Consider the following 22158-nt stretch of genomic DNA (forward strand, 5'->3'; position numbering starts at 1 on the left):
AGAACCTGATGTGCTGCGTGGGTGTCATCAAGCCTCCCCCCCCCCCACCCCTTCTTCTTCAGGCCCCTCCTGGGGTGTCACCATGCACGTTGAGGTATCTGTCCAGTTTTAGGGCCCCACCCAGTCCCTCTTGGGTGACCGGCCTTAAGCTCGGCTTCGGGCCCGGTGTGTCTGCACGCAGGGGCTTCGTGTGAGTGTCAGGCTCTTCTCTCCTCCTGGGAGGCTTGTGCTGCAGACTGTGCATGTGTGCACATGTGCATGTGTTTTCTCGTGTCTTGCACCACCGCAAGGGAAGATGCCGTGACTTTTGTGGTCACAGGGTCCTCCTCTCCCCCAGGATCTCTGTGTGAATTAAGGGGGCCCTAGCCCCACCCCCGCTTCTTCTGCTCACTCAGCCTTGTCGTTTCGTTTTTCCCCTTGAGAAGCTGGCTGCCTGAGGTGACCACCCCCAGCTCAGCACCACCCCTACTCCGTGCAGAGGTCCCAGACCCAAGGTGGTGACACCTGCAAGGTGCTCTGTGGACCCAGAGGCTTTATGTGACCCCTTACGGCAGCCCCAGAGGGAGGCTCTGTCCTTGTCCCCATTTAGAGACCAGGAAACTGAGCCCCTGACTTCCCAGAGTGGCCAGCACTGGGTGATGATGGGTGCAGGGGTGACCCCAGTCCCCTGTCCCATAAGGCCCCCTGCCCCCAGCGGAGCTGCAGGGACCTCCGGACTCTGGAGGGTGAACCAAGCCTGAGCGCCCCTGTGCAATCGTGCTGGACCAGTGCCCACCTTACCCTAGAAACACACCCACTGGGCCCTTCTGAGCTCCGCATCTCCTTCAGAGATCTCTGCTTTGTCTCCAAGGCCTTCGGGCAGACCCGGGTCTGATCCGGAATCTCGGTCTAGCCGCAAACACCACCCCGCAGCTGCAGGGCACGGAGACCAGGGCTGGAAACATGCTTGGTTTCAATCTGGGTGAAGCGAAACAGCCTCAGAGGACAGACCGAGTCAAGACTGCCGGTTTCAGATAAGGAGAGTCAGGAAACAGATGTGGTCTCCATTGGCTTCTGTCCCTGAGGGGAGGGGCGGAGAGTACTGAGCGAGTTCTGGGCAGGTTGGCAGCCTTGGCTCCCGACCCCACACGTCTGGGCTGTGCTGCGTCCCTCTCCTGTGCTGTCACCATTGAGGAATTGAACACAGCAGACCCTGCCCTGCCAGCCCTGCACAGCCCAGAGATCATCCACCCAGGGAGGGATTGGGATTAGTTTTAATTAACTCCCCTGTTCACCTAGCAAAGTTCTGCTGAGCATCAGTCAAGTACCAGTAAGTAACAGCAAGAGGAAGATGACATGGCACTTTCCAGGCTAGGCATCACCTGTGGTGCTTGTCTACGTTAACTCACTTCTCCAGCCACGTCCAGTTCGGTTCCATTCAGTCGCTCAGTCATGTTCGACTCTTTGTGACCCCACGGACTGCAGCACGCTAGGCCACCCTGTCCATCACCAACTCCCGGAATCTACTCAAACTCATGTCCATTGAGTCGGTGATGCCATCCAACCACCTCATCCTCTGTCGTCCCCTTCTCCCACCCTCAATCTTTCCCAGCATCAGGGTCTTTTCCAATGAGTCAGTTCTTTGCATCAGGTGGCCAAAGTATTGGAGTTTCAGATTCATCATCAGTCCTTCTGATGAATATTTGGGACTGATTCCCTTTAGGATGGACTGATTTGACCTTGTTGCAGTCCAAGGGGCTCTCAGGAGTCTTCTCCAACACTACAGTTCAAAAGCATCAGTTCTTTGGTGCTCAGCTTTCTTTATGGTCCAACTCTTAAATCCATACATGACCACTGGAAAAACCAGAGCTTTGACTAGACGGAACTTTGTTGGCAAAGTAATGTCTCTGCTTTTTAATGTGCTGTCTAGGTTGGTCATAGCTTTTCTTCCAAGGAGCAAGCCTCAGGGGTTAAGTAGAGGACCCCAGGCTGCCAGCCGGTGAGGGGTTAAGTCGAGATGGAACACAGTCTGTGAGTCTGTGCTCAGCCTCCGTGGTGGCCTCCGGTGGCGGCGGGAACCACAGATGGAGCTCTGGAGTGCCCGGGGCCCTGGGCCTGCCTCCTGCATTGCGGCTCAGAGCAGCGCCCTGGGTACCAGCACAGCAGGGATGGCCGGGATTGGAGCTCAGGCTGGTCTTCAGACTCGGGGTTGAAGGCTCAAGGGGAGAGAGAGACAGAGGAACCAAGTAACTCTGTCCTCGTTGGGGAGCGCCAGGCAGGGACCACGGCGCCCTCTCTACTGACGTCGATGGGTTGCAGGGTTCACAGGCTCTCAGGAGTGTGAAGTCTACAAAGCCTCAATGTTCTGAGTGCGGGGCTGGCACTTGTTTGGTGGCTGCAGGGCTTCAGACAGGAATGGTGGCTGGAACCCCTGGTGGGGGTTCCATTTGCCAGGAAGCATTCACCCCGGTGCTAACTGAGGGCCTGCCCAGCGGGTGCAGGAGACGGTGGGCAGGGCCTCCAGGAGGGAGACCCCAGTTCAGTGAAGGGAGCCCCAAATGGTGCAAGACACACAGGACATGAAGGGCTCCAAGGTTGATGGCTCTGGGCAGCAGTTGGACGTGCGTCATGAGGTCAGACAGTCTCAAGTAGGGCCTCGAGGGTCAGGGTAAGGAGAATGGGTGTTCTGGGGAGCGTTAAAGCCTTTAAATGAGAGGAGCAGCGTGATTTCTGTTATATGGAGATGACTGTGGACAAACGTGGGAGCCGAGGCCAGTGCAGCAAGGCAGGGCAGTGGGTAGACTGGGCTTCAGGGGAGCTAGACTGATTCCAGGCCTCTGGCTAGAGCCATCAGGGAGGCCTGGGGGGTTGGGCAGGCAGTTTCGCAGTGGGGTTCAGAGCTGGATGGCAGGAATGGGCCCTGAGGAAGGCCGGGAGGTGATGGGGTGAGGGGGTGGATGCAATGCGCTGCGTCCCTGCTGCCCTGGGGACAAGTCACAGCCATAAACACTCAGCTTCTCCTTGTCCGGTGGAGGTGCTGGCTTGATGATCTCAGGAGCTCTGTACATGGATTATTTATCCTGACTCTGATGGAAGCCCTGGTCTGGCTGGTTGCTGTAGCATCCCTGTGACCCCCTCACTCTAAGGTGACCTGTCGTGAGGACAGTTGGCTGGGGCAATGAGGCTGTCTCAGGTCTGGTGGCTTCCTGAGACCTCAGGAAACTTGTCAGTATGCCCTTCATCCCTTACCTTTCCCCTCCTCTTTGCATTCCGAGTCTTGGGCGTCACCTCCTCTGAAAAGCCTCTCCCATCAGGATTGATGACTCCTGGCACCTCCATAGATTCCCCTGAGCCTGCACTGTTGGACTGTGGCTGTCCTTGCTGGGCCCCTGGGTGGGTAGGGAGAGCGGGGGTTCCTATGTCTTTCAGCTCAGTGCCCTTGGCTCCCGGCACCCAGACCGGTCCAGGGCCGGTGCTCGGTAAATGTCTGCTGGGTGAGTGATGAGGGGCGAGGTCCATGACCCCCATTGGGCCCACTGGGACCCCCCTGGCTGGTACCTCCACCTTAGAGCTCAGCCAGGCCCCTGGGAGAGACAGGGTCGCAAGGCTTGTCCTTCCTGTGTGTTCATGAGAACCAGGGTCAGCATCTCGAAGGCTGATGGGGCACCCCCGGATGCAGGGTGACCCAGCTGCCCACAGTGATAAGAAGGACACACAGGATGCCCTTGGGTTCTTGTCACCTTTCCTTCAGCTCAGCCCACGCGGCGGGCATCAGGAGAGGACTGGGGACTCTGGGAGGCCAAGGCCTTGCCCTGGGGCCAGCGAGTAAGGATGTAGAAGGGCAGCGGCCCCGAGAGACTGGAGTGTAACAGTTGCTCACTGCGTTTCGGATTGTGCTCTTCTTCTCAGAGCCTTTGGCATGCAGTCAGCAATTTAAACAATGCACTCCAGCCAATCTGGATTGCAGCGGCCGGGTGAAACTGGAAGCCAGCTTCTCTCTCTTTGTCCCAGCCGGCTCCGGGAGAACTTGGTGGGCATCAAGGGGCTGGCAGAGCCCTCAGGGCTGCTGGGAGGGGGTGCCTGAGGCTCTCCAGCCTACGGGCCCAGGGTGGTCCTGAAGAGTGGGAACGTTTGACTTGCTCAGTACTCATCCTTGTCCATTTCTACTTAGAACCTGCTCAGATCAGGAAGGTGAGCCTGGCAGTTCAATTCCCAGGCCACACGTGTTCCAGGCGCCGTGCGAGGGTTTGGGGAGACAGCTGGAGACCCTTCCCTTGTTGGTCCCCCATCCATTCATCCCTCTGTCTGTCCAGCATTTGCTGATCTGTGTCCTGCCCCAGGGGATGGAGATGGGCCAGACCTGCTGGTCACAGATCGTCTCCATTAAAGGAATGTGGGGCCGTGAGAGACGCAGGAACACGGAGATGGACTGAGCCGGGGGAGGGGACAGTTTCCGGGGCTCTCCTTTCATTTCATGGCAAAATGTCAGGCTATGAATAACTTCTGTGGAAAATTAATCATGGACAGAATAATCTTTTTAGCCAATAAATCTATGCTTGAATCTTCCATGACCTTGGACTTGCGATTTCAGTGGGTCAGGAAAAGAGCTATGAACTTGCAGGAGGTACCTGGTGTTGAACTGGGACACGTGGCCTCAGTGATCCAGGGAGGCCCTCGGTCAGCAGAGAGAGGAAGGGCATGGAGTGGGGAAGGGGACGCACCCTGAGAACACCCAACTCTGGACCGGCACCTAATCCCAAGTGTCCCATTCTTCACTAACAGTCCTACCGGCTGGATATTGACGATGGAATTGGAAATGAGTCTCACACGGTCACACAACACTTTGATGCTGTCAACTGGGAAAAAAAAAAAACACAACCTAAAAGTTGAGAATTATGTTTTATTTGGTGGACAAAATTGAAGACTTAACCCTGGAACACAGCCTCTCAGATCTCAGATTGCGCTGAAATACTGCTCCCAGGAGACAAGGGAGGAGCCAGGATGCACAGGAGTTTGTGCAACAAAGATCAGGTAGTCAGAACATCAATAGAGTACTATTAATTAAAGAAAACCAGGTATCTTGAGTTAGGGAATTTGGTGCTTTTCTGTGTACGGGGAAGATGCAGGAGTCTGGGCTCATGGGAATCCTTCCTTTGATCTGCCCCTCAGCCCTCTGAGGTCAGTATCCTGTGCTTTCTCATCCTGTGTCTCCCCAGAGCACATGGCAGGAGGGACTGCCACATCCTTTGTTCACTGAGAGATGCTCCATCACTCAGTTGTATCTGACTCTTTGTGACCCCATGGACTATAGTCCCCTGGGCTCCTCTGTCCATGGAATTTTCCAGGCAAGAACACTGGAGTGGGTTGCCATTCCCTTCTCCAGTTTACCGATAGGGTAGCAATGTTCTTTCACTCCTAAGGCTCAGAGTGCTAAAGGCAGATTCACACTTGGGTCAGATTTCTCTAACCCCGCACACCCTCCTTCCCTGCCCTCCTCTTTGTTCTCTTAGTCTGAGCCCTTGGCAAGAAAGTGCATTCCAGGGCTGGCAGAGAGTGTGATAGCAGCCAGAAGGGAGAGCTGACCTTGATGACTAAGAAGCACCGAGGTCCGGGGCCACTGGACTGGGGTGGGCGTCCTGGGCCCAGGACCTCGGTGAAGAAACTCAGCAGCGGGAACTCTACAGGGGGCGGGTATCATCATGTTTGCAAGCTGTCCACCAAGAGGGGCGTGGTGCAGGGGCCTGACCTGTGAGTCTTAGGAAGAATCTTCCCCTTTGAGTCATCCCCAGCCACCCTCTCCCGCTCACACGTGCTCCAAACTGGACGTGACTGCTCTGCCTTTGAACTTCAGAGCTGTGTTACCGTAGGCCCCTGCCCTGCTGCCTCCTGACCGGGCCCCTGAGTGTGTAGACTCAGTCACCCTGCACACAGGGGCTAACTCTGAGCCTGGTGGATGGAGCTGGTCCTGGGAGAGGTCTGGAGGAAGGGGTCAGGATAGCTAGACATCCAGCACTGTTCCTAGGGACAGCTCTTATTTCCCTGCGTTCTTTTTTTTTTTTTTGCATTTTTTTTTTCATTTATTTTTATTAGTTGGAGGCTAATTACTTTACAATATTGTAGTGGTTTTTGCCATACATTGACATGAATCAGCCATGGATTTACATGTGTTCCCCATCCCAATCCCCCCTCGCACCTCCCTCCCCATCCCATCCCTCTGGGTCTTCCCAGTGCACCAGCCCCAAGCACTTGTCTCATGCATCCAACCTGGGCTGGTGATCTGTTTCACCCTTGATAGTATACTTGTTTCAATGCTATTCTCTCAGAACATCCCACCCTCGCCTATCTTACTCAAACTTTTCCAGAAAATTGCAGAAGAAGGCAAACTTCCAAACTCATTCTATGAGGCCACCATCACCCTAATACCAAAACCAGACAAGGATGCCACAAAAAAAGAAAACTACAGGCCAATATCACTGATGAACATAGATGCAAAAATCCTTAACAAAATTCTAGCAAACAGAATCCAACAACATATTAAAAAGATCATACATCATGACCAAGTGGGCTTTATCCCAGGAATGCAAGGATTCTTTAATATCTGCAAATCAATCAATGTAATACACCACATTAACAAATTGAAAGATAAAAACCATATGATTATCTCAATAGATGCAGAAAAAGCCTTTGACAAAATTCAACATCCATTTATGATAAAAAACTCTCCCTGAGTTTTGCCTCTGTTTCCAGAAGTGTCTAGATATCGAGAGTCTGTTAACCCCAGATAAGCAGCTGCTAAGATGGGAGTTGACCGTGGGTGGAGGCAAGTTGTGGTGTTGGGCGTAGGCCCCCTGTATTGGTTACTTAAACCAGAAAAAGGTACTGGTGAAAACTGATTTAAAAAAAACACTTTTTGTTATGCTACACACTGCAGGAGAGGTTGTAGTGAAATCAGTGAAGTTACATGATGCTTTTGTAACTTAAGGTAACGTTTTACGAAGTAAATATTGCATGAGTTATGTGATATTTGGACACTTGGATCAAGTAATTCACCTGAAGAACCCATACCAGGAGAATGCCCACCAAATAACAATACATGCACAGATTGGTTTGTGGCATCATTTTATAAAATTAGGGAGTCTAGGAATAATCTAAAGGTCTGATGGAGAGGAGAGGCCCAGAGGCCCTGAGCGTCCCCTCAGTGGGATTTCTGAGCCACTGAAGTGGTACATCTCACTGCAGAGCCACATGCAAAGTTGGTTGTGATTCAATATTGCAAATATATATGTGTATATTTCAAAATGTATGTACTGTGATTATGACTTCCCAAAGTCAATCGTATGTAGATGACTGTCTTGGAAAACATAGATTTGGTTTGTTTATTGGGATGCTTGGCATTGGGGTGCAGGTTCTTTAAATCATTAAATAAAGAACCTCAGGGGCTTTCATTCCATCTCTTGCATCTTTCTAGAGCTCTGTTCAAGCCTGAGATCAGCCGCTCTGGCTGCAGTGAGCCCTGGGGGTGACGGTGGTTATTGGTCTGGCCCCGCTCTTTCCTTGTGCCTGGAACAGGGGTTCCTTCCTGGAACCCCTCAGCAGCTTTGTGGTCCTTGCTCCCTGGCTGTGCAGCAGTGGAGGGAGCATCCTGGCGGCTCCTCTCCACACCTGCTCTCATGCTCCTGACTTGGGGCTGAAGCCCATTCCTGCCAGCCCCTCTTGTCCTCCAACAAGCGACAAGGACCAGCATGGTGACCGTCCATCTGCTTGCTTCCCTGTGTTAAAGGACCTGCGAAGGGAGATGTGGACACCCCCTTTGAGGAAGTCCTGGAGAAGGCCAAGGCTGGGGACCCCAAGGCACAGACGGAGGTAAGGACCAGTGTCCGTGGGGAGGCTCGGGCTGCGCTGCCCTCAGCTTGGGGGGCCCGGGACAAGCTGGTGCTGAGCGTGCTAGTGGGCCTGGGTGCAGCCTGCCTGCACCTGCCACGCGCAGGCCCCCGTTTGTGGTGTTTCCATGTTTGTGATGTGTTGCTTTTCTTCCCGCCACCCTCCAGGGAGCATGTATGTGTTCACCTCTGTCCAACTCACTCCTGAACTTGGGCATCACCTCCTCTGATGCCAGCCCTGCCTCCTGCCTGTCCGCATGCTCCCACCCCGTCTCTCATCTCATCAGTGGGGGTTGGAGTCCCCACACCCTGCTCTGGCTGGGAGCAGCGGGCGGACAGGGTGAGGGAGCCTGAGGTTGCCTGGCTCTGGGCGGGGGCAAGGCAGGAGGACGTGGACTGGGGCTCGGGCGCTGCACACGGAGGCTGCCGCAGTGTGTGGTGTGACCAGATCCCGCTTGCAGGTGGGGAAGCACTACCTGCAGCTGGCTGGCGACGGGGACGAAGAGCTCAACAACTGCACCGCCGTGGACTGGCTGACCCTCGCCGCCAAGCAGGGCCGGCGAGAGGCCGTCAAGCTTCTCCGCCGATGCCTGGCGGACAGAAGAGGTAGGTGACGAGACTCGGAGGGACCCACGAGGGATGCTGTACTACTCTGCTAAATTAACAACTGAAATAGCAACAGGCAAACCTGATGCTGGCGATGCTGTTAGAAAATGAGTGTGGTTTCTGTTGCACTCATGGCTTTGCCGTGTAGATGATGTTGGAGTATAACATGGGATATGTAGGAACAAAGCCATTTTCATCCTCTTTAACTTGTGGTGGGGTCTACAAGGAGATAAACCATCTGGGTCCTCATCCAAATTGAGGAGTAGAGTGTGGAGCCAAGTTGGAGGGCATGACAGGCCTGAGGTTGGAGTGGTGCTTGCTGAACTGACTTTCCATCTAGTCTGAGCGGAGCAGCTGGGGACTGGGGCCAGTGAAGGGCCCGCCCAGGCTAGTACTTGCTGCCAGGACGGGCGTGGGGGTTGTGGGGCAGTGATGTGTAGCCTGGCCACTCGTGGACACTTACTGTGTTATCCTGCCCAAGGGAAGTGGTTCATTCCTGGTTTCAGGGAAAAGTTCTTCCAGAATGTTCAAACCTCAGAAGGAAGGTGAAAGTGTGTGTGTCATAAAGGGGACTTTTTTTATCCCGCTCAGATTACAAAAGTGTTTATGGTTGTTATAGAAAACTTGAACTATATAGAAAACATAAAGATAGAAATTATCTTTAAAAATTATCTTGAAACCCAGAGAGAAGTGCTCCGTAGTTTACTGTTTTTCTTCTGGTTTTGTATTGGAATTTTTTTTTTTTAAACATTAGGGTTATCATTTGGATATATATAAAACAAAATTTATATTCATTATTTTTATGTATATATATATTTATTATGTATGTATATATAAGATATATATAGAAATGATATTTATTAACATTTATTATTGTATAGAATCTCCTTTCTCTGGACATTAGGCTGATGTCTTTAGTGACTTAGAAGGGTCATGTTCTGCTGGCCAGAATTTCTTACCAAGCCAGCCTGCCTTGCTCCAGGGCAGTGGGATGGTCTTGCACTGGCCAATCAAGTCAGTGTGGCCCCCAGAGTTCACTGTTGGAGCCAGTGGTCTTCCCAGAGGCCCTGAGGGGGCCAGGGCATGTCTGAGGACTGGCTGGCGTGTGAGGGAGGGGGCCTGTCATGGCCCACACCCTCCACCTTCTCACACTGAACGCTTCCTGATCATAAAAGAAACGTGGGCTCCAGTGAAAGGTTAGGAAGATGCTCCAAAGAAGAAAAAAAATATCAGTCCTCCGCCCCCAGTCTCACCGTCCCCTGGGGTGGGGTGGGGGCCAGGCTGATGTCCCTGGCAGTCCCCGAGCAGGGGGAAAGGCAGCCACTAAACAGCCCATGAAACCTGCTCCCTGTCTTTCCGTGGGTGAGCCTTGCCTCTTAAGAAAGGGCCGTTTATGAGGAGACACTGCTCCCGGCTGCCCTTGGAGGGTCTGATGCTGTGAATGCAGGGGTGCCCCCCGTCTTGCAGCCTGGCCGCTCACTGCAGTGAGACTGACTGGGGTTTGAGACCAGCTCCATCTCTCTGACTCTGTGGCCTTGACACTAAGTCCAGGCCACCGCCCCTGGGTGCCTCAGTTTCTCCATCTGTGAGATGGGAAGAGCAGCACCCCACCAGAGGGGTCCTTGTGAGGGGGAGACTGGGAGGCTGGAGTGAGCTAGGAAGGTGGCGAGGCCTTGCCCAGCGCCGGCCCTCTGTGGCCACTCGGCGAGCGTCTGCTGACAGGCCGGGCCAAGCCTCCCACCCTCAGGGACTCAGGCCAGACAGGGCCGGACGTTTATTTCCACCGTGGTGACGAAGATGCCTGCAAAGTCACTCGTGGGAGTCGCTTCCCAAGCCCCTTCAGGCGGGGCTGGCCGGGGCCGGCCGGGGCTGGGCACCCCTGCCAGCTTCTGGGCGGCGGGCGGCCCCAGGCCTCTGACGCCTCCCTCCCTCAGGCATCACCTCTGAGAACGAGCGGGAGGTGAGGCAGCTCTCCTCTGAGACCGACCTGGAGCGGGCCGTGCGCAAGGCGGCCCTCGTCATGTACTGGAAGCTCAACCCCAAGAAGAAGAAGCAGGTGGCCGTGGCGGAGCTGCTGGAGAACGTGGGGCAGGTCAACGAGCACGGTACGCGGTCTGCCCGTGGGGCCTCCCGGGCTTCGGTGCCGCGATCCCGGGGGTGCCTCTGTGGGAGCTTCTCGTGGGGCCCTCGCAGGTGCCCTGTGAGGCTCCGGAGCGTCCTTCCTGGGTGTCCTGTTCCTGGAGCCCCTCAGGGCCCCCCAGCTCTGGTTCTGTGACTCACTCCGTCCCTAGGGTTCTCTCACCTGCTGCCCACAGGCAGAGCTGCAGGGCTTGGCGTGTCCAGGGTGTCCTCCTCCTCCCGAAGGGGACAGGGAGTGGGGGAGGGTGAGAGGTGCAGGCAGCGACCTGGGTCCCCGAATCCCCGAGAGCCTCTCCAGGGCTGGCCCCATCGCCAGTCTCGTCGGTGCCCCCACCTCCTAACCTGGCTTTCCGAGCAGGGCACGGGCAGCCAGAAGGACAGATGGACCGGGAGAATGGGCATCCCTGACTGGATGTGGTCTCTCCATTTCCGGGGTTGGGGCTGACTTTTGTCTCTTCGTAACCTTGAGAAGCACCTGCCCAGGGCTCCACCCAGCTCCCTCCTGCCCCGAGGGGGAGATGCTGGGGGTGGGGGTGGGGCTGGGGCCACCTGCCGATGCATTAGAGAAGATGGGTGGGCAGGCACCTCTGCCCCTTCTCCGGGCAGGACTCTTGTCTGATCTCTGATCCTCTGGGGCCTGACAGAGGTGGCCGTGAGGCCTGGGGCTCCAGTGGCAGGACCCCCAAGAGGTATGCCGCCCCTCATGGAGCCCCAGTGACCCTGCAGGGCACGGCCCTGCCCCATTCCTGCTGCCCCCTCACCCCTCTGGGCTCACCTGGGCTGCTGTGGCCCCTCTCGGTCACAGCGCCCCCCTCCACTCGTGTTGTCTCGCCCTGTGGTCCAGCCCCTACCTGACCCGACCCTGCAAAGGCCGCCTGGAGCCTGTCATGGGGAGAGCCCCGTGAATGCCTGCTGGGTGTGGGTGTTGGTGGGGGAGGTGTCGATACCTCAGTCCTGGCTCGGTGTTCACCCACTGAACTGACTTCTGCACCAGGGCTGGGGACACAGGAAGGCCTGCCCAGTGGCCCTGGGGAGCTTGGTCTCTTCCAGGGGAAGATCACACCAAGGGACAATGCCAGCAAGGGTGTCTGGGGGCAGGCTGCGTGATCAGAGAGTGTGCTGTGTCCAGGGCTCGGGGTGTGCCCAGCGGGGCCCGAGTCACCTTGTGATGGAGGTTGAGCAGTGGTGGTCTCAAGGGCTGGCCCTTGCACAGCCCTCCAGGGCTGCATGGACACTGGCAAGTTTCTAGGGGGCTTGCAGGGGATGGGGCTTCTCTCATAGCTCAGTTGGTAAAGAATCCGCCTGCAATGCAGGAGACCCCAGTTTGATTCCTGGGCCGGGAAGATCTGCTGGAGAAGGGATAGGCTACCCACTCCAGTATTCTTGGGATTCCCTAATAGCTCATCTGGTAAAGAATCTGCCTGCAATGCAGGAGGCCTGGGCTTGATCCCTGGGTTGGGAAGATCCCCTGGAGAAGGAAAAGGCTACCCACTCCAGTATGCTGGCCTGGAGAATTCCACGAACTGTATAGTCCGTGGGGTCGCAAAGAGTTGGACATGACTGAGCCACTTTTACTCACTCATTGCAGGGGATGGGGCAGTCAGCCGGCCTTGACTCTTGCCTGCTTTGTCCCTGCAGATGGCGGGGTGCAGCCTGGGCCCGTCCCCAAGTCCCTGCAGAAGCAGAGGCGGGTGCTGGAGCGCTTGGTCAGCAGCGAATGTGAGTACGGCTGCCAGTCCTGTGCTAGCGACACCTTTGGCCATTCTGTCGCCCCCACCACCCTGGGCATCATGTCTGTGCCCCCCATCAGTCCAGGCCTGGCCCCCAGGGTCTCAGAGGCTGATGGATCTTCCATCCAGCCCCTCTGGGGCTGTTGGTTGGGTGTCGGTGTTCTGGGCTCTGGGATTTGGACCCCACCCACTGGGAGCATACACTGGAGGGACAAGAGGGCAGTATAACTGTCCCTGATGGAGAAAGATGCTGGGGGCTGTGATGGCTGGGGGTGGGGGGGTGGGGAGGTGGGTAGCCTGAGAAGGGCAAGGAGGTGGATGCTCCAGGCTGAGTGAGTGAACCTCATTGGCAAAGGCCCTGGGGGCACCCAGCTGGGAGTGGGGGCTGCCCCCAGCATGGGCTGTGGGGAGGTGGGGATGTCAGGCTGAACTTGGAGGTGGGGGGTAATGAAAGTTTGAGCACATGCCTGGCACATAGTAGGCCCTGGGAGGATGTGCGTTGGCTGGAGGGGCTGATAGGTGGCTGGGCTGCACGGGTCAGGGCTGAGGGGGCAAGGGGGTCAGAGCAGCACGGTTGGAAAATGTTCTGAAGAAGGGTCCGCACGGAACCTGGCTCAGGCAGCCCCCCAGGGCTTTAAGGGTGAGGGGTGGGGAGAGGGACGCTTCAGGGGAGGGACGGCGGGGTCCCCAAGGCCAGAAGGCCTCGGCAGGCCTGCCTGCTTCTCTCTCCTCTCATTGTCTGGGCCCGAGAGGGGTCGCCCATCTCCGGCTTGACCCTGGCACAGCTGCTGCCCGCCTCATGCCCATCTCCACGGGGTGGCGGTGCTCGCGGTCTCACCAACCCTGCATGTTTCCTGTCCTGTGCTTCAGCCAAGAGCTACATAGCCCTGGACGACTTTGTGGAGATCACCAAGAAGTATGCCAAGGGCATCATCCCCGCCGACCTGTTCCTGCAGGACGACGATGACGACGAGGTGGCGGGCAAGAGTCCCGAGGACTTACCCCTGCGCCTGAAGGTGAGTCCTCGACCTGGGCCACCTGCCCGCCCGGGTGCCCCCCCGGGGAGCTGTAGGTGGGAGACCTCGCCCAGCAGGGAACCTCACGGGCTGTGTCGCTTGTCCTGGGGTGACCCGTGCTCCCAGGTCACCCATGTAACTGCATAAGGACGCGTCCTCGTGAAAGGAAGCCTCCCACACATGCCCTAGATCTGGAGCCAGAGGTCCTGTTGGGGTCGGGTGGGCCCTGTGGTTGCTAGACGTGCACGGTCACCTTCGCATCTTTCCCTGCAAAACGCCGTGTGGGGAGCAGGGTGCCATACCCTGGAAACCGCCTTTCACCTAGACTCCATCCTTTGGAAAGATTGTCCGTTTATGGCCCAGAGGGGAGATCGGTTCCTTGAAGGTGCCTCCCCTCAAAAGCAAAGTGCGGTCTTGTGTTCAGGAGGGCCCCGCGGTGGTGCCTGTTTATCCGGATCTGCAGGGGTTCTGGGAGCGAGCGGGTGTGGAGAGGGTGGCAGGGGAGGTGACCGAGGGCGACCTGAAGGTGGGTGGGGGTGGGAGGGAGCTTGTGTTTGCTCGCCTCCCGCCAGCGGGCAGCCATGATGACAAAGGGCAAGCGCAGCACGTCCAGATCTGTGCCGACAGCCAGGAGTAGCCGCTCGTACCCCTGGAGTCACAGCTTTTGTTTTCCTGGCCACGTGGTTTGTGACTAAGGGGGCAGATATAAGCCTTGGTGAAGTGTGACCATGCCCCCCGTTCACTGGTTCCCCCAAGTTCAGCTCAGGGGGTTGAATTCATCATCTGTATCTCCCTTTGCTGAGAACACTAGGATTTTCAGAAGTCTGGCCACCTGGCCCCAGACAGGTCCATTCCCACGAGTGGCCAAGGGGACCCGGCCAGCACAGGGTGCCTCTGAGCAGACAAAGCATCACAGAGCCCCTGGCATTGGTCCCCCAAGAGTCTGTAGGGTTCTGTGCTTCCCCAGCTCCTTGGCCCGTGTGTGACCTGCCCACAGTGCAGTTGGAGTGGGCTGCGGGTGTGTGAGCAGGGTTGGGGCCGGTGATGGGAAGTGTGCTGGTGTGTCCCCATCCCAGACACATTCTCAGTGAAAGCCCCGTGCTAGGGGCGGAATATGGAGGCTCAGAAAGCTGCCCTCGTGGGTGGGGAAGCCTCCTTGGGAGCAAGTTCTTAGACATGTTGCAGCCCAGAGGGTGGGTGTGAAGGCCACGCTCCGGACCAGCGAGCTTCCTGAGAGCCCCTGAGGGCAGGTAGGGTGTCGGGGTGAAGGTTCTGAGATGCAGGGTCAGGACGGCCTAGGAACTCGACCAGGAAGTCACTGCTCTTATTGAGGGCCCACCCGGGGGCAGGCCTGGGCTAAGTGTGTTCCAAATGCCATTGGATTTCTTACTAACATGAGAGAGGAAAGGTGGAGCGTTTGCCATGGTTCTTGGCTAAAGAGGAGGTGCCCCCCAAATGCCAGTGAGGGTCAAAGGTGAACGGGTGCTTGAGGGAAGACCTGTGGGCCAGGCGGTCCCGGCCTGGACATCCTAGTTTGTGTTGTCCTGTCATAATTACTAATAATACCTGCTTTCAAAAACATAGTTTGGACAGCAAGTTATGTCATGTTCTGTACGGGTGACAAGCTCAGTGCTGTAAGATGTCTGAAACTCCTTTTTGTGAAAAAGAGATTTAAAGTATCCTGACAAGAAATAGGCTATTTGTTTTGTTTTTACATTTTTTGCAATAGTCATCAGAGCCCTTCGATTGCTTTACAATTTATCTCATTAAAAGTATTTTTGAGGGCTTCCCTGGTGGCTCAGTGGTAAAGAATCTGCCTGCCAATGCAGAGGACACAGATTCAGTCTCTGATCCAGGAAGATCCCACATGCTATGGAGCAACTTAACCCGCAAGTGGAACTACTGAAGCTTGTTCACTTAAAAGCCTGTGTTTCACAACAAGAGAGGCCACTGCAGTGAGAAGCCCACGAACTGCAATGAAGAGTAGCCTCTGCTGTCTGCAACTAGAGAAAAAAGCCCACGCAGAAACAAAAGACACAACTCAGCCAAAAAGTGTTTTGGAAAAGAGAGAATGAATCAGAGCAGAATGAATCTCCTGGAACTCAAAGCTGTCCCAACCTTTATTAACCACCCTCCGGGAACAGAAAAGGGGCACGTGCCTGGGGAGGGCCCGGCACCCCCAGTGGAAAGTGCCAGACACCCCTCTGCAAGCCGACGTGATCCCCAGGGACGTTCCAGTCTCCAGGCTTCTCCAGCCTTTGTGACAGATGAAACCTTCTTAAAGATGGATTCAGAAATGTCTTAAAATCATAACAGTGTTTGCATCACATTATTGAAAGTCCAGCACGTGGACATTGACTCAGGTCTGTGCAGGGTCTCAATGAACCAGCCTGGACCCTCTGGGCGAGCTCTGGCTTCCTTGGTTGGCTGCCCAGGTCAGTACCGGGCAGTTCTCTTCGGTCTCTCACGTCAGCCAAGCATGTCCGGGGTGACAGCTGCTGGTAACCACAGCCCCTGGTCAGGGTGCCCTCTCCTGTCGTGAATGACTCCCTGCTCGTTTTTTAAAAACTTCTTTCCTGCTCGAAGTAGCATTCACTTTAATTTGCTTGGGCTGCCTCTACCGAAAAGGTTTCTAGTCTTACAAATTGGTGGGGCCCCAAGTAGTAAGGCGTGGGTAGAAGCGACAGAGGACAGAATGGGGACCTTAAAAGGAGAGCTCTGGTCACGGCGGCCACGGGGCTCACTGTGTCAGCAGAGGCCAGCACTGTTGGACTTCAGGTTCTAGAAGCTTCGTTGTCTTTCAAATGTTCTCTCAACTATGTGATTGTGTGGTCTCAATAGGCAAAAAATAAATAAATAATGTGAATGGTTTTGAGCATTAGGAAAGAGTTTTAGGTTAATTTTAAGGTGCCAGCTAACTGGAGTGCCTCCAGGCCAGCTCCCTCAAAGCTGCCCAGCACCGACTGTGCAGAGAGAGAACAGAGATGAGAACAGGAGCTCTGGGTGCCTCTCTGTCTGGTTAGCGAGGCCCCACCCACAGGGATTAGCCGAGCAGACAGCGACTGACGCATGCACAGGCTTTTTCCGTTGCTGATGTTTTAGCTGGTGTATCTGGCTTTTGGCCGAAGGCGCTCCTCCTGGAGAGCTGGAGCAGGTTCTTTTTGGTTTGCTGTCTGGCAAGTGTCAGATGTGTGGGTGATACCACTCTAATGGCAGAAAGTGAAAATAAACTAAAGAGCCTCTTGATGAAGGTAGAAGAGGAGAGTTAAAAAGCTGGCTTGAAACTCAACATTTAAAAAACATGGGATCATGGCACTCGGTCCCATCACTTCGTGGCAAATAGAAGGGGAAAAATTGGAAGGAGTGACAGGTTTTATTTCTTGGGCTCCAAAATCACTGCAGATGGTGACTGCAGCCATGAAATTAAAAGACACTTGCTCCTTGGAAAGAAAGCTATGACAGTCCTTGACAGCGTATTAAAAAGCAGAGACATCACTTTGCTGACAAAGGTCTGGATAGTCAAATCTATGGTTTTTCCAGTAGTCGTGTGGGTGTGAGAGTTGGATCATAAAGAAGGCTGAGAGGTGAAGAATTGATGCTTTCGAATTGTGGTGTTGGAGAAGACTCTTGAGAGCCCCTTGGACTGCAAGGAGATCAAACCAGTCAATCCTATAGGAAATCAACCCTGAATATTCATAGGAAGGACTGTTGCTGAAGCTCTAATACTTTGACTGCCTGATGCGAAGAGCTGACTAATTGGAAAAGACCTTGATGCTGGGAAAGACTGAGGGCAAAAGGAGAAGGGGATGACAGAGGACAAGATGGTTGGATGGCATCACTGAATCAATGGACGTGAATTTGAGCAAACTCCAGGAGATAGTGGAGGACAGGGGAGCCTGGTGTGCTGCAGTCCATGGGGTCGCTGGCATCTTAAAAGTCAGGGGACCTGACTTAGCAACTGACCAACAACAAATGTCAGAAGTCCCCACCAAGGCTGACTTTATGGTATCCAAAGTTCCTTGGTACCCCCTCCAGACAGGGTGAGCACTGAGTCTCCTCCTGGGGAAGCTGGTCCCAGTGAGCTGGGGGAGCCCTGAGCTGGTTTGTTGGTTTCATCATTTTCTTGCTTGTTTTGAAACAGAGGGTAAGTGGGCTGTCAGTTAAATGAGGAGGAATGCAGCTCTTTGAACATATACAAGTGGGGTTTGCCAGGTGGCTCAGTTGTAAAAGAACCCGTCTGCCAATGCAAGAGACTCAAGAGATACTGATTCGATCCCTGGGTCAGGAAGATCCCCTGGAGCAACCCCATCCAGTGTCCTTGCCTAGAGAATCCCATGGACAGAGGAGCCTGGCGGGTTATAGTCCATACGTTTGCAGTCAGACACAGCTGAGCATGCATGCACTCCCCCATGTGGGTGTCTACAGAAGTGCACAAACACATGTTGTTAAACACCCCTGTTTCCCCTGTAAGCCCAGGTCCCTCTTATCTGGAAAACTCACTCTGCCAGCTCCTCCTGGGTGTCCTGGTCATCCAGAGTTGACACCCCAGCCTCTTGGGCAGATAACGGCCACACCCATGTTGCCACTCAGTTGTGCTCACCCAGGATCCCAGCTCCTCCTCTGCCCTTGTGTTCACGGGGCAGAAAGAGCATGTCCCCAGGACGTAGATGGAGGTGGTGCCGCCCACCTCACCCGGCTACTGACCGGGCTTCCATCACATTGCCCCTCAAATGGGCTGTGGGCTCAGCTCGGCTTCCCTGCCCCCATGTGGGTGTTCCTCACAAGGACCGCCCCTCTTCAGTGTGGGCCACGCCCCTGACCTCCTTGCGTGAGCCCTAGCACAGTCAGGGACACGTTCTCTTCTCAGCTCCTTCAGCTTCTCTCCCATCTCCCCAGGGCCCTGGTGGAGCTGAGAGCCTCAGGGATTCTGTATAGAGGGCCAGGCAGGTGTGGGGGCCACCCTGATGGCAGGATCGTCCCTGCCTCCTGCCCAAGGCTGGTCCTCCCCTCGCCTCCCTGCCAGCCCCTCATTCCTCTTCTCTTATGGGAAAGGATGAGGGTTTCTGCTGCCCTTTGCTCTGTGTACAGTCTGGGGGTGGGGGGGTGGGACGCAAGGCGGGGAGCAGGGCTCCCCGGGGGGCTGTGTGTCTGTTCTGAGCACACGGGTGTGCAGGGGTGGGTGGTGCAGGCGGTGGGTGTCGGGGCTCCTGCCGCAGTGAAAATGTCGCATCAGCCCTGTTACAGCTGAATCATTTCCAGGAGTCCCCGCTCCTGGGATGGGCAGGGCCCAGGGTAGGCTGGTAAGGCAGCACTTCCTCTCCCCCTTGGTAGATTCCCCTACCCCCGCCCTGATCCACCAGAGGCAGAGGCTCGGGAGGTGAAGTCCTCATCACAGGGGTGGCTGAGATGCAAGTAGCCTGGTCCTCTGTTGTCTCTGCAAGTGTGAGACCCCATGGGGACAGAAGAGGGGGCCAGGTGGGCTCCTTGAGGCACCCAAGATCTTGGAGGGGAGACTGGCACTCATGAGCCTGGAGACCTTTGTGGACAGTCAGGGGTCAGGGATGGGCAGCAGATAGAGGGCAGACCCTGCAGGACTGTGTAGAATCGAGGGCAGGTTTGTGGGGACCACGTGGAGCATCACCACCTAAAGAGAGAGCTACAGGTGGAAGGACTTTGCAGACCGAGGGACCAGCTATTGGTTGAAACATTGGGTGTGTTCACTTGGCCCAGGGCCAGGCCCCGGTTTCGGGGAGAATGGAAGGGCTAACAGGGAGCAGTGACGCGGCACAGAGTGGTCCAGGTTCTAACGCCCCTCCTTCATCTCCACTCCTCCTCCCAGGTGGTCAAGTACCCCTTGCACGTCATCATGGAGCTCAAGGAGTACCTGATTGATCTGGCGTCCCGGGCGGGCGTGCACTGGCTGTCCACCCTCGTGCCCACCCACCACATCAATGCCCTGGTCTTCTTCTTCATCATCAGCAACCTCACCATCGACTTTTTCGCCTTCTTTGTGCCCCTGGTCGTCTTCTACCTGTCCTTCGTCTCCATGGTCATCTGCACCCTCAAGGTTTTCCAGGACAGCAAGGCCTGGGAGAGCTTCCGCGCGCTCACCAGCCTGCTCCTGCGCTTCGAGCCCAACCTGGACGTGGAGCAGGCCGAGGGGAACTTCGGCTGGAACCACCTGGAGCCCTACGTCCACTTCCTGCTGTCCGTCTTCTTCGTCATCTTCTCCTTCCCCATCGCCAGCAAGGACTACATGCCCTGCTCAGAGCTGGCCGTCGTGTCGGTCTTCTTCACGGTCACCAGCTATATGAGCCTGAGCACCTCGGCCGAGCCCTACACCAGGAGAGCCCTGCTGACCGAGGTGGCGGCCGGCCTGCTCTCCCTGCTGCCCACCGTGCCCGTCAACTGGCGCTACCTGAAGCTCCTGGGCCAGACCTTCTTCACGGTGCCTGTGGGCCACTTGGTCGTGCTGAATGTGAGCGTGCCCTGCCTGTTGTACATCTACCTGCTCTATCTGTTCCTCCGCATGGCCCAGCTGAGGAACTTCAAAGGCACCTACTGCTACCTGGTCCCTTACCTGGTGTGCTTCATGTGGTGCGAGCTGTCGGTGGTCCTCCTGCTCGAGTCCACCGGCCTGGGGCTGGTGCGGGCCTCCGTGGGCTACTTCCTCTTCCTTTTCGCTCTCCCCATCCTGGTGTTTGGCCTGGCACTGATGGGCGTGGTGCAGCTGGCCCGCTGGTTCGTGTCCCTGGAGCTCACCAAGATCGCCGTCACCCTGGTGCTCTGCAGCGTCCCCCTGCTGGTCCGCTGGTGGACCAAGGCCAACTTCTCGGTGGTGGGGATGGTCAAGTCCCTGACGCGGAGCTCCGTCGTCAAGCTCATCCTGGTGTGGCTCACGGCCATCGTGCTCTTCTGCTGGTTCTACCTGTACCGCTCGGAGGGCATGAAGGTCTACAACTCCACGCTGACCTGGCCGCAGTACGGCTTCCTGTGCGGGCCGCGGGCCTGGAAGGAGACCAACATGGCCCGCACCCAGATCCTCTGCAGCCACTTGGAGGGCCACCGGGTCACGTGGACCGGCCGCTTCAAGTACGTGCGCGTGACCGAGATCGACAACAGCGCCGAGTCGGCTGTCCACGTGCTGCCGCTCTTCCTGGGCGACTGGCTGCGCTGCCTCTACGGCGAGGCCTACCCGTCCTGTAGCCCCGGCAACGTCTCCACCGCCGAGGAGGAGCTCTGCCGCCTCAAGCTCCTGGCCAAGCACCCGTGCCACATGAAGAGGTTCGACCGCTACAAGTTCGAGATCACGGTGGGCATGCCCTACAGCAGCGCCAACGGCACGCGCGGGCCCGAGGAGGACGACGTCACCAAGGACATCGTGCTGCGGGCCAGCAGCGAGTTCAAGGACGTGCTCCTTCACCTGCGCCAGGGCAGCGTCATCGAGTTCAGCACCGTCCTGGAGGGCCGCCTGGGCAGCAAGTGGCCCGTCTTCGAGCTCAAGGCCATCAGCTGCCTCAACTGCATGGCGCAGCTGGCGCCCGCCCGGCGGCACGTGAAGGTCGAGCGGGACTGGCGGAGCGCCGCGCACGGGGCCGTCAAGTTCGCCTTCGACTTCTTCTTCTTCCCCTTCCTGTCGGCGGCCTGAGGACGCGTCCCCTGCAGGAGCAGCAGTTGCGCGTGGCTGCCTGGAACCCCCCGTGTGCACCCCCCCACCCCCCAGCTGGATGGCGCAACACTCATCTGTGTGTGTGTGTGTGTGTGTGTGTGTGTGTGTGTGCGTGTGCAAACACAGGGCTTCGGAGACCCTCAGTCGCTCGCAGTCGGCTCACACTTCCGTGAACGGGCTGACCACTGTAGCTCTGTCCACCCTGCGCGCCCGGCGTGGTTGGAAATTGCATGCACAGCCTCCACCCGTAGCCCCAACCTCTCCGCGTGCAGCTGGTGTGTCAGCCAGACTAGGATCCCGGCGCCCGGAAAGCACTTTACAGACACTCATCCCTCCCGCACCGCCTCCACGCACGCCCCCAGCCAGCCCTAGCCCCGCCCCCAGCCCCTCACTACTTCCGTTTGAGTTTGTTATTTGGAGAACCAGTAGTGCTGCTGTGTAGACTTGATAGCCTTTCTTATTTATTTGATCGCTGCTAAGCCTTGACAGGCTCCGGGGGCCTGCGGAGCTGCTCTGTCATGTGGCCGGGGCCCTGCCTGATTCTGAGACGGAGGCCACGTGGGCAGAAGCCCGGAGCCCTGCATGCCACAGCCTGCGTGCTGCGAGGCTCTCCTGTCTGGTGGGCAGAGGGTGAGTTTTTCAGGGTCTTGCCTGAATCCACAGGGACCATCCCTGGGTAGATGCAGGTTTGATCCCTGGGCCAGGAAGACCCCCTGGAGAAGGAAATGGCTTCGCACTCCAGTATTCTTACCTGGAGTATCCCATGGACAGAGGACCCTGGTGGGCTACAGTCCATGGGGTCGCAAAGAGTTGGAAATCATGGAATCTGGATTGCAAACCCTTCCCAGTGCTCAGAAAAGCTAGACCGTGTTCAGAGTCAGAAAGCAGAAAGTCAAGGTCCTGAAGCAGCCAAAATAAAAACCTTTGATGAAATTTGCTGTCCTTTAAGTCATTTTTTTTTTTAAGCGCATGGTAGAGAATCAACAGGTGTCTACACTTGCACTCAATTATGTACAAGTACAGTTTGAGTTACAAAGAGCAGAAGTCTCAATAAGCAGCCCCAGCCCCACTTGGGCCAGGGACCCCACCACCCAGCTGTCCACTCAGGCCTTAGGGTGTGAAATGCACATGGTTACAAT

The 22158-nt window shown here is 56.2% G+C and overlaps 1 protein-coding gene across 1 annotated transcript in view; it reads left to right on the forward strand.

Annotated features, from left to right (window-relative positions):
* WFS1 (wolframin ER transmembrane glycoprotein) overlaps positions 1–21952 on the forward strand; it is a 32028-nt gene extending 10076 nt beyond the window's left edge. The window contains exons 3-8 of the mRNA XM_061145534.1: positions 7760–7842; positions 8321–8465; positions 10400–10570; positions 12243–12323; positions 13205–13350; positions 19190–21952. Coding sequence (XP_061001517.1) covers positions 7760–7842; positions 8321–8465; positions 10400–10570; positions 12243–12323; positions 13205–13350; positions 19190–20998 — 2435 coding nt within the window. The 3' untranslated portion in view covers positions 20999–21952. The remainder of the gene's footprint in view (positions 1–7759; positions 7843–8320; positions 8466–10399; positions 10571–12242; positions 12324–13204; positions 13351–19189) is intronic.
* Positions 21953–22158: the final 206 nt, after the last annotated feature.

This window comes from Dama dama, chromosome 6 (assembly GCF_033118175.1).
Source record: "Dama dama isolate Ldn47 chromosome 6, ASM3311817v1, whole genome shotgun sequence".
Lineage (NCBI taxonomy): Eukaryota > Metazoa > Chordata > Mammalia > Artiodactyla > Cervidae > Dama > Dama dama.